Source organism: Silurus meridionalis, chromosome 4 (assembly GCF_014805685.1).
Source record: "Silurus meridionalis isolate SWU-2019-XX chromosome 4, ASM1480568v1, whole genome shotgun sequence".
Lineage (NCBI taxonomy): Eukaryota > Metazoa > Chordata > Actinopteri > Siluriformes > Siluridae > Silurus > Silurus meridionalis.
Genome location: NC_060887.1, coordinates 4,508,602 through 4,520,977, shown reverse-complemented (window position 1 = coordinate 4,520,977; position 12,376 = coordinate 4,508,602). Strand labels below are relative to the sequence as shown.

The window sequence follows — 12,376 nt, the reverse complement described above, 5'->3', positions numbered from 1 at the left end:
GTCATGGAATCCAAAATTAATGAATGTAACAATAAAAATATCAACCTTGCGTCTAAACGAATATTTGGCTTTTGCCAAAAGCCAGTGATTGAACAATGATTCTGATCAGCTGAAAGACGTAAGTCACACCTCGGATCACGGTGGACCAGAAAGTTCAACGCACTGCAACTGAAGAAAACATATGCAAATAGAAAAAAACACCAGCAAATCAAGAAAACATCATCAGTTAAACAACACGAGCTGCAAATCCTCACAACGCAACTAAATACAGAAACATCCTGCAAATCCTCACAACACAACCAATTCATTTACACTGCAAACAGCACAGACCACAAAATAAATAAATAGACATTGAACAATAAGCAACAATATTTTTGAACAAGACATTGAACAATATTTTTTCTATTTGCATGTTTTCTTAAGTTGCAGCACATTGAGCTCTCTCAGCACCGTATAGATGCCTTGAGGATAAGTAATTTATAAGAACTTTTTTCATCTTAGGGTGGAGTATTCCTTTAAATAAACAGAGGCAAAAACAGTGATCGGGATAAAATATTATTATTTGTGCAGCCCTAGCTATAGGTTATATTACTTACACTTCCGGCTGTACTGCACTCCGATCACGGTCCCGCTGAGCTCTCAAAACACAGTTGCCTTCTCCGTCTCTTGCATTTGTGAACCATTTAACAAGCGCTTTCTCCAGCTCTTTCTTACTGACAGTTTTCAGCAAACGTTTCTGCTTCAGGGTTCCTGTTAAGCAAAAATGTATATAAAAGTAGAGCATGCTACTGCATCAACCAGGGCACAATCCATTATTTGTATGCATGCAAGTTACATGAGCATAAGTCTATCAGTCAAAAAAAAAAAAAAAAAAGAATAAAAATCCCAAGGTTGTAAATTTCTTCTAATCCACCATTTGCCCAAACTGTTTATTATCTTTAACGTAATCATAACGTGTCATATTTTTAGTAATGTTTAGAAATTATATAAATATGAACGTTTTTTATCACCTCTATCTATTTCACCTAAATCACATTAAAATAATGTTAAGTATTGTCACAATCTCCTCAGAGCTTTTCTCTGTGTATTGTATATACACATGTTATAAAGGTAGTGAAAGAGAAAGAGACTCCACAGTGCTTTTACTGTTTCACCCTCCTGTTATCATGAGGACACTGTATGGAGAAAACACGGGTGAAAACGGTTTGAAAAGTCGTTATTTCCACATTTTAGTAGACACTGTCCTAGTTATCTGCTAATCGTTAAGAATGTTCGGTTTTCCACAGGTGATTATCTCTGAGGTAAACCAGTTCACTCTCCACACTTACCTTCTTTATATTGTGCCTGTAACTTTGATTACCACAAATCTTTCAGAAGTATACATTAAATGAAATTTCTTACCGTGACAGAGATGTCAGGTTATCCAGGTCAGGTCAGGTTATCCAGGTCAGGTCAGCTTATCCAGGTCAGGTCAGGTCAGGTTATCCAGGTCAGGTTATCCAGGTCAGGTCAGCTTATCCAGGTCAGGTCAGGTCAGGTTATCCAGGTCAGGTCAGCTTATCCAGGTCAGGTCAGGTCAGGTTATCCAGGTCAGGTCAGCTTATCCAGGTCAGGTCAGGTCAGGTGATCAGTTAAAGTGAGTGATGACCATTTCTTCAGAATGAGAAGGCAGGAACACAGGAGCCAATGGGAGACTCTGTGAGCTGCACAAGAGATTTTTTCTTCATTTTTTTTTTTTTAAACTAAAGGTCCTACTAGGTTATTGTTAATATATAAAACTTTGTTTTCATATAAAACACGCAAAAAACATATCAATTGAATTTATCATCAATTGAATAATATAGCCAAATGTGGCCCATACAGGGCCCTCGAATAAACAAAATGGGCAACCTAGCTGGGGCCCACATTCAGCCCATCAAAGTGCCCACTCTGACCCATGCCCACGTGATTCCCAGATAACCCAGATAAAACCCATGTGGGGCCCACATGGACATGTTGGCTGGGATCGTCACCCTGATGAAGGCCAAGCAGCGTCTATACCACCTGAGATGCTTAAGAGACTTTAAATCACCCTCTCTGGTGCTGAGGTCTTTCTTCAACTGCACCGTTGAAAGTGTCCTGATGGGTAGTATCTCTTCTTGGTTCGAGAAATGCACCATGCAGGGCAGAGCTGAGTGTTCTGAACTCCCTGAACTGCAGGACATGTACAGCAAGCAGTGCTGGACCAGGGCCGGAAAGATATTGGAGGATCTCAGCCAGAAGTCCTCTTTTCTGTGTTGTGTTCAGGAAAGCGCTTCCAATCCTTGAAGGTAAACAGAGGGAGAATGAGGAGGAGATTCTGCCCACAGGCCATTCGGAGTCTAAACCAGGAAAAGACCTAACACATGAACACTTTAGTGACGATCGCACTGGGACACTTTAAATCTGGACTATTGTCAATATCTATATATTATTTCTTTCTGACCAAATTTCAGCCAATAAATAGTTCCACAGATACCTCAGATCGTGCGGCCTGTTCGGTGTCATATACATATCCATATATACTATACATATACATATATAATATACATATACAAAGTATTTAAGATCCATCAGTCTGGAAAAGGCTATCAAGCCGTTTCTAAAGCTTTGGGAATCTCAAACCCTACTCTTTCCCATAACTTCATGGTGTGACTGATCAACTTAATTCCCCGGTAGTTACTGCAGCTCTGCACATCTCCCTTATTCTTAAAGATCAGTACCAGCACACTCCTTCTCCATTCCTCAGGCATCCTCTCACCTTCCAAAATCTTGTTAAACAATTTTTTTAAAAACTCCACTGCATCTCTTCCCAGCTCGGTCTCTCTGCCTGGCCAATTGCTACAAATCCTTTTCTAATTCTTTAGTGTCCAACTTCTCCTACAGCTCCTCATATGGCTTTTCCTTTGTCCTTCACCACATCCCTCTTTACCTGCTGCTGCATCTCCTTGTACTTCTGCCTACTTTTGTCATCACTTTTTCGAACCCAATTCTGTTTCTCCAACCACTTCCTCCTTCTGCTCTCCTGCACTTTCTCATTCCACTACCACGTCTCTTTGTCTTCCTTTCTATTTCCAGATGTCACACCAAGTACCTTTCTAACTGTCTCCCTTATCACTTCTGCAGTAGCTCCACAATCATCCAGCACCTCTTCACCACCACCGAGCCCGTCTGACCTCTTCCCTGAATCTCACACTACATTCTTCCTCTTTCAGTTTCCACCATCTTATTCTTCTTCCAGTCCTCTCTCTCCTCCTCTTCTTCTTCACCTCCAAAACCATTGGACATGACATGGGGTTACCAGCGTGACACTAAAACAGGTAGTAGTAATGACTACTTTTTTCTTAATGTACTTAATTGTCAGAGCCCAAACCTCCTTACCGAAACTTGAATAAAAAATGTATAGTCAGTACTTCAACTTTTACCCGAGTATTTTAAAACATGAGTATCTGCACTTCTACTGAGTGAAGGATGTGTGAACCTTTGCCACCACTGTTTGCCAACATATTACAGTTATAATGTAGATAAATAGTACTAATAAACTACCCACTCTGTGCAATTTGTATAAGGTGTATTTATATATAAGTAAATCTGTATTATTTAGTTTTTGCAACACTGAGCTGCACACATTTTCAAACCTGTAATGTTTGCTTATACTATACATTTAAATGAACCATATTAACTTGGTCAAAAAGCACATTGCACCATTTTCTTTTTATTTAAGTGGAAATTAGTTTTGTATTTGTATGCACACGTAATTTTCGTATGCAGCATGTAATGTAAATATCCATTAGATTTTAGTTATTTTGGTTATTAATTAACTTTTATTTCCATTTGGTGATGAAGCTCAGGTGTTCTTGTATTCAGAGCAGTGAGAACTGCATACAATTCTAGACTGAGACTCCTGAAGTTACTGAATGTCACAGTTGGACCCTGGAAACACAGATTTTAATGCTCCCACATCAAAGTTAATTGCTTTCCATTTTATTCTTTCTGTATAATAGAATTTTGTTAATAACTGAAATTTTATTTAGTAAATAATGATGATTTGTTGATACTTCATAATCATCTATGATATAGAATCAAAAGATTGTTTCTATCACCAGCATTTCTATTTTCCCTCTTAGAAAAAATAAAGTATAAGTTAACAAACAATAGCAAAAGAAAAATAAGTGAACTGTTCATGAAATAATCACAAAACAATGTTCCTCAAGACGTTTTTAATGACACCGAGACTCATACAGTCTATTTAGAATAATCAACTTTTAACATTCACATTAATCTCAAAGGTGTTCAGTGAAGTCAAGATTAGAGCTCTGTGCAGGCCAGTTCAGTTCTTCCACACCAAACTCATCCAACCATCTTTACGAACCTCAGTTTGTGCACTGTGGCATGGTCATGCTGGATTAAAAAAGGGCCGTCTCCAAACTATTCCCACAATATTAGAAGCATTAGCATTGTCCAAAATGATTTGGTATGCTAAAGTAATGAACATTTCCCTACACTTTAAGTCAAGGGCTGAGTCTTACCCCAAAGTACAGCCCCATACCATTACCACTCCTCAACCAAACCTTACAGTTGACTAATAAACTTATTCAAAGTTAGAGAAACACAAAAAATGAACGTCGGTGCAAAATACCTAAAGGTTTATACATTTAACATTTTAGATAAAAAAAAAGACTTTTGAGATTTGTCTGCACTTTAATTCTTATAGGTCCAGATATATACAACAAAAATCTATTCCCTGATCTTGCTGTGTAACCGTGTGATCAAGCTCAAGTTTGCAGTAAATCAGTAACACTGGGCTCAGGGACAATAGATTGGAAGCCGTTCCATTAGATAATGTTCAGAAAGCACATATGGGTGAGATGCTCAGGTAGCCTCAAATAAGAAATTTAAGATGATTTGTTTTACAGATTAACATCAGGAGTTTATGGTTGTATGTTAGAGCACTTGTGTTTCCTTAATGAGCTTTGATAAACATAGCTCCGTCCACAGTGTCCACAGAGGTGCAGCTTCTGTCCGGTATGACTCTGCTGGTGGCTAAGGAGGGCACGCCGAGCACTAAAACTCATTCCACACTGTTCACAGGGATACGGCTTCTCTCCTGTGTGGATACGCTGGTGTGATTTGAGAGTACTCAGGTGAGTAAAACTCTTCCCACACTGTTCACAGTGATACGGCTTCTCACCTGTATGGATACTCTGGTGTAATTTGAGAGTACTCAGATGAGTAAAACTCTTCCCACACTGTTCACAGTGATACGGCTTCTCTCCTGTGTGGATACGCTGGTGTGATTTGAGATGATCCTGTTGAGTAAAACTCTTCCCACACTGTTCACAGTGATACGGCTTCACTCCTGTGTGGATACGCTGGTGTATTCTAAAATTACTCTGATGAGTAAAACTCTTCCCACACTGTTCACAGTGATATGGCTTCTCTCCTGTGTGGATACTCTGGTGTGATTTGAAATGACTCGAGTGAGTAAAACTTTTCCCACACTGTTCACAGTGATACGGCTTCTCTCCTGTGTGGACACGCTTGTGTGATTTGAGATTACCCTGTTGAGTAAAACTCTTCCCACACTGTTCACAGTAATACGGCTTCACTCCTGTGTGGATACTCTGGTGTGATTTGAGATGACCGTGTTGAGTAAAACTCTTCTCACACTGATCACAGTGATAAGGCTTCTCTCTTGTGTGGATACGCTGGTGTGATTTAAGAGTACCCTGTTGAGTAAAACTCTTCCCACACTGTTCACAGTGATACAGCTTCACTCCTGTGTGGACACGCTGGTGTAATCTGAAATGACCCTGTTGAGTAAAACTCTTCTCACACTGATCACAGTGATACGGCTTCTCTCCTGTGTGGATACGTTGGTGTCTTTTCAGAACAGCAATTTTAGTAAAACTCTTCCCACAATCTGAGCAGTGGTGGATCTGAAAAAAATATAAAATGATTAAATATACTGTAATAATTTTAGATGTGGTATTGCATGTTATCAGAAATGTCTGCTATAGTAATCTGATATGGTTTGAAACAAGTTAAATGAACGGTATTTTAAGGCCTTTTAGAAAACCTTTAACCTGTTAGGCCTCAACACAGATTTTGGGACTCAAAGCTGAAAATGCTCTACCAAAATTTTAATGTTAACAGTTCCTGATAAAGGTGGACTACATACACAATTTAAATATCTTTTTGGAAGGAAGACACTTTGAGCCTTACTGTCCATTATTCAGTTGATATTGCTCAAAAAGATAAGTTATGGATGATGAAGTCCCATGAATATACATTTCCTGCATTGAACATTATTTTTATTTTATATATAAATACATGAAATCAGTACTGGAGCAATCCAGAACAGCAACTGGTTGAAAGCCACATGTCTCATGAGTTTATATTTCAAATCTTATGAAGATTTTCATAACAAATGAGATTCCTACAAACATTTATCTGCAACTATGTCGGAGACCAGAGGTCAAATGACGTCCCGGGCGGACACCAGAGGCCGTCAGAGAAACCTTAAGGTTCTTCAGGGTACACGGCTCCATCCCAGAGCTTCCATGAGCAAGTGGCTCCATTCCAGTGCATCCAAGAGCACGTGGGGGCGAGCCTTTTGTGAGCGCTGGGGGTGAGCCGCCGACTTGTGGTGAACTCGGAGGCAGCGGTTCGACGTCCTTCTCGCGGCCCTTGAACTGAATTGAGCGCTCCGGGGGACTCTGTGGCTGGGCTGAGCTCTTTTGGGGACTCTGAGGCTGAGCGGCGCCCTCGGCGGAACTATGAGGCTGAGCGGCGCCCTCGGCGGAACTCTGAGGCTGAGCGGCGCCCTCGGCGGAACAAAAAACAGAGCTGCGTGCTCTTGGATGCCCTGGAAGGGAGCCACGTGCTCTTGGATGCCCTGGAACGGAGCCACTTGCTCATGGAAGCTCTGGGATGGAGCCACGTACCCTGAAGAACCTGGGAACTGAGCCGCGCACCTGGGAGAACCTTGGAACTGAGTCACGCGCTCTGAAGCACCTTGGGACGGAGAGAACCTCAGAGAATCCTGGAACATAGCTGTGCGCTCCGAAGGACTCACGACCGGAGCACTTTCCTCCTTGAGGGGACTGTCGTGGAGATCCGCCACCTCCATCCCACACATCCCCAGAAGAAGCCTGATGAACTCGGCGAGTGAGCCAAAATTGCCCCCTTTGGCGCTCCAATGCGCTGGTTTTGGAGAGAGCGCCACCAGACAGGAGGGAAATAAAGATGGCGATCTTGGCTCGTTCGGAGGGAAACTGGGAAAAATTTCCCTCCACATACTCGCCGATGCTCCGCAGGAATCCGCCCAATTCGTCTCTCTTCCCGGGGAAACGAGCTGGAAATCCCCTCGAGCTCGCTGAGGGGCGTGCCGCAGCCGAGCTTGCATGATCCGGCGTCTGTGGTTCTGAACCACGAGGAGCGGCACTGAGCTTCCGGTGGGAATCCGAAGCCGGGTTCAGCTGCCAAACCATCGCGGTCAAAATCACGGTATGGCGAATCCGCTTTCGGTTTAGGTCGGTTCTTCTGTCAGGCTGACGACCATGACGCGGAAGTGGAAGTAAGTCAATCATAGTTTATTGAAACAATTTAACCAAAAAACACTCACATATGCCGAGGAGAGAAACAAACAAAGACATCCGCTCGAGACGAGTAATACACAATAGAAGTTGAAGTTCAACGGAAAGCAAAACGAAAGTAAACCTCCTACGGCCAAGAGTAGTCCAACATGGAACGGAGTTCGGAAACGGAACCAGCAGGGAATGCTGGCGGTCGAGCAGCCACGGGAATCACCAGCATGACATTCAAGAACTGACAGCCTGTGACTCGAGAATGTGAGTTCATATAGTCTAGTCCTTAATGAGCCACAGCTGTCGGCATTCACAGGAGGCATGGGATAACGAGGCAGCGTGACTGCTACCAAGGGGGGCGTGGCAGGGTGAATCCCTGACAGCTACCGAGAGGGGCGTGGCAGGGTGAATCCCTGACAGCGGCCGAGGGGGGCGTGGCAGGGTGAATCCCTGACATAACGTAAATACAGTGGAACCCGGTTATCTCGACCTCGGTTACCTCGACAACCCTATTAAGTCGACGTTTTTGAAGTGGAACCGCCAAATTCTTGCATTTTCTAAGCATTTTTTATCGGTTATGTCGACTTTATGTCGCCGAACCCTAATATCTCGAGCACAAGGGGGCCATTTAACGTCGGTTATCTCGGTGCAGCCGCAGAAGAACTCGCGGAAGTGGCGGAAAAATCAAGTCTTACAGCTGCTACAGGTGTTGTATTGTATACTGGTGAATCTCTGCTGTTAGTTAGTGCACATATGCCTTTTGTTGTTAAATGTTATGCGATGAACGGGAGACGAAAGCCGCGCTTGGCGACGCGGAACGTGGGATCTGCAAAAGCATAGAATGAACACCGGCAGGATCGGGGTGGTTTGGGGAATCATGTGCGCTTTGGGAAGAAAAGCGCAGCCGTTGAGAGAGTGCCGTGGAAGGCACGTGCGGGATACGCATGCGCGATAACAACGACCGCCGTGAACCAACATATACCAACAACAACGGACAGTGAGAGTGTGGAAGTTTAAATAGGAGCTGGTGATGATGCTAAACGAGCACCATATGTGCGCGATTGAACCCGGGAGCTGGCCGAGAAAGCACCTGGCACGCTGAAGGGGGCCGAAGGGGGCGTGGCAGGTGAATTCCTGACAGATAAACATGTACTGTATGTATTTTTATAGCATGCCTTCATCAAACAAATCGCTGCAACGCTGTTGTGTAAAAAAACCCTTCAAAACACGTGCATGCACATTCTCATTTATTAACGCACATCATGTACATAAAGAAATTTCTAACACGTTAATATATTGCTGCCATTTTGATTTTCGTTTATCTCGATCATCGGTTACCTCGATGCTTTTTGGCGACCCCTAGGACATCGACATAACCGGGTTCCACTGTAGTGCGGTTTTTTCATGCATGTTATTGTGTACTGCTTACACAAATTCAGCAAATACATCTTATTTTCAATTCCAGGAGACAGAGAAAAAGACTGTGGAACCTGTTGTGCTTCTGTGATAACATCAGAGCTTAACAGGATTCAGTACACGATCACAAAGCTACCTGAAACTATGTTCAAGCAATGTTTGGGTGATTTCGGATTTAGCAAAAAACATTTCTGATTCAGAACATTTGCTAATAGTAGCTCTCATTAGATAAAGCTCAAAATCTGGACTGGTGCAAACAATCAGTACCTACTGAGCTGATCCGCATGAGGTCTTCCAAATGAAATGTGTGAAAATCCATGTGGTTGGGACAAGAATACATTGATGACGACTGCAGGTAATTATCTGTGGCTGTCAAAAGCAGCAACCTACTTCCTCCTAATGGCCTATGAGGGCATTTTCAATCAACTTGTTAGCATGTCCCTCCGCTTTCAGCTACAGTTGGCCGAAGGAGGAGAAGGAGAGGAGGAAGACGTCTACAGAGGCAGCGGAAAAAGAAGAAGTGGAGGAGAGTGGAGGTTCAGGTTGGTACTTTAAATGTTGGTACTATGACTGGTAAAGGGAGAGAGGGAGCTGATATGATGGACAGGAGAAAGGTAGATATGTTGTGTGTTTAGGAGACCAAATGGAAAGGGAGTAAGACTAAGCTGTTCTATCATGGTGTGGATGGAAAGAGAAATGGTGTAGGGGTGATTCTGAAGGAAGAGTACAGTAAGAGTGTAGTGGAGGTGAAGAGAGTTTCTGATAGGGTGATGAAGGTGAAGCTGGAAGTTGAAGGGGAGATGAAAAATATCATCAGTGCTTATGCTCCACAGGTGGGCTGTGAGAATTGAGGAGACGGAAAAATCCTGGAGTGAGTTAGATAAAGTGGTAGATGGTGAACCTAGGAATGAAAGATTGGTGAATGGGGCAGACTTTAAAGGGCATGTAGGTGAAGGAAACAGAGGTGATGAGGAGGTGATGGTAGGTATGGATTTAAGGAGAGTAATGTGGAAGGGCAGATGGTGGTAGATTTTTGCTAAAAAGAGGAAAATGGCAGTGGTGAACACGTATTTTAAGAAGAAATAGGATCATAGAGTGACGTATATGAGTGGAGGAAGGTGCACACAGGTGGACTATGTTCTATGTAGGAGATGCAACCTGAAGGCGACTATAAGGTGGCGACTGTAAGGTGTTGCCAGAAACAGCGAGTATGTAGCACGTTTTGGAGACAAGGTGAGGGGGGCGAGGTTGAGATGGTTTGGACATGTGCAGAGGAGGGACATGGGGTATATCGGTAGGAGAATGCTAAGGATGGAGCCGGGAAGGAGGAAAAGAGGAAGGCCAAGGAGGAGGATTATGGAAGTGGTGAAGAAAGACATGCAGGTAGTTGGTGTGAAAGAGGCAGTTGTAGAGGACAGGGGGGTATGGAGAAGGATGATCCGCTGTGGCGACCCCTAATAAGAGAAGCCGGAAGAAGAAGAAGACGACAAGAGAAACAGAGAGTCTGAACACTTTTACTACAGCGAGACACAATAAACACTATTAAATAAATAAAGATTTTGAATTTCAATCATGTCTAATGACTCTTCATCACAGAGAGCATTCAATGATGGTATTTTTTTTCTTGAAATCCACTTTAGTAAAGTCAGTGATGTTTGATTTCCTTAAAGAAAAGAAATTTGACAGAAACTGAAGTTGAGGTATTTTCTTGCAGCTTTAGTGCTTTATTTAAATTAAATGTGGGGCAGAACCTGATTCACTTAAACATCTGTACTTGATAATTGAGCACATGAAGAAGAAATTCGGTGAGCGTAAGTAAAATGATCATGTAGAAGCTTAAATATGTGCTTCTTAATATCCATATGTGAATGAGGTGCTGTATTTACTTTTCTGACCCATAACTAACACATGGTGTATTTTATCAATCATGACTTAAGAGGAAAAAACATACATTTAGTCTCATCACACAGTTTAAAAGTTTCCCTCATCTCTTCGTAGACTGCAGGAAACTGTGACCCTCCTGTTCTTGTCCTGTCTCCTAAAACAGGAACCAAAAGCAGTTTCAAACCAAAGCATTTACTTCTTCAATTATAAATCATCATTCTTTTAGAATGTGTTTAATGTAGGATTTTCTCACTTACCTTAGTTTTCTCCTCACATTTCCTGCTCTTCTCTCTGAGCTCTTTCTCCAGATGCTGCACTGAGTCTTGCATCGTGTCCACCTGCGACATCAACAGCTCGTATTTCTCCTCCTGGAAGTTCAACAAACAAAACTTGTTCACTTTTTTACTTTTACACACATTCAGACACTTCTGAGGAAATTCACACTAAAGGGAATTTTGATGAAGTAGAAACTGAGCACTTGACACCACAAAGACGATTTTATTGCATCTCATGTAAAAATTGCAGTAGCAGTTCTACAGAATTCACGTCTCAATGAGAGAAAAAGCTCAGCTTTAGTAACTCATCCTGCTGTTTTAATAAAAAGATTTCAATAAAAAGAGAATCTCAGCATCTCCAACTAGAAATACAATGTGGATTCTGTTCAGGTTCATACAGCAGGTGATGGAACTCATCATGTGCTGCTTAATGCAAGGATTTTCTCCCTTACCGCCATCATCATCCTGCACGCCCTGTTAGTCTGAAGAAGCTTTTCCTCTTTCTGCTGAGCTGAGGACTGCAGTAAGTCCATGTCTGATACCAGTTTGTAGATCTCTTTCTGTAGCTGAACACTGGACTCCATCACCTGCTCGTGTTTCTTCTCAGCTTCATCCAGAAGACCTGGAAGTTTAACGAGACATGTACACACACACACACACACACACACACACACACACACACACACACACACACACACACACACACACACACACACACACACACACACACACACACACACACACACACACACACACACACACACACACACACACACACACACACACACACACACACACACACACACACACACACACACACACACACACACACACACACACACACACACACACACACACACACACACACACACACACACACACACACACACACACACACACACACACACACACACACACACACACACACACACACACACACACACACACACACACACACACACACACACACACACACACACACACACACACACACACACACACACACACACACACACACACACACACACACACACACACACACACACACACACACACACACACACACACACACACACACACACACACACACACACACACACACACACACACACACACACACACACACACACACACACACACACACACACACACACACACACACACACACACACACACACACACACACACACACAC

At 42.8% G+C, this 12,376-nt stretch overlaps 3 protein-coding genes across 4 annotated transcripts in view; all 3 read right to left on the bottom strand.

Annotated features, from left to right (window-relative positions):
* LOC124384630 overlaps nucleotides 1-12,376 on the bottom strand; it is a 131,925-nt gene that overhangs the window by 75,379 nt on the left and 44,170 nt on the right. The gene's annotated exons all lie outside the window — the stretch shown is intronic.
* Nucleotides 4,156-7,511, bottom strand: LOC124384563 (zinc finger protein 883-like). Its single transcript, XM_046847518.1, has 3 exons — nucleotides 7,325-7,511; nucleotides 6,560-7,224; nucleotides 4,156-6,029 (listed from the first exon to the last, which is right to left on the bottom strand). The coding sequence occupies exons 1-3, from the start codon at nucleotides 7,509-7,511 to the stop codon at nucleotides 4,950-4,952; spliced, it is 1,932 nt and encodes a 643-aa protein (XP_046703474.1). The 3' UTR covers nucleotides 4,156-4,949.
* The window catches only part of LOC124384657 (leucine-rich repeat flightless-interacting protein 1-like), a 794,289-nt gene continuing 792,645 nt past the window's right edge, over nucleotides 10,733-12,376 (bottom strand). The window contains exons 3-5 of the mRNA XM_046847701.1: nucleotides 11,635-11,804; nucleotides 11,165-11,275; nucleotides 10,733-11,061 (exon numbers count right to left, since the gene is read on the bottom strand). Coding sequence (XP_046703657.1) covers nucleotides 11,008-11,061; nucleotides 11,165-11,275; nucleotides 11,635-11,766 — 297 coding nt within the window. The 5' untranslated portion in view covers nucleotides 11,767-11,804 and the 3' untranslated portion in view covers nucleotides 10,733-11,007. The remainder of the gene's footprint in view (nucleotides 11,062-11,164; nucleotides 11,276-11,634; nucleotides 11,805-12,376) is intronic.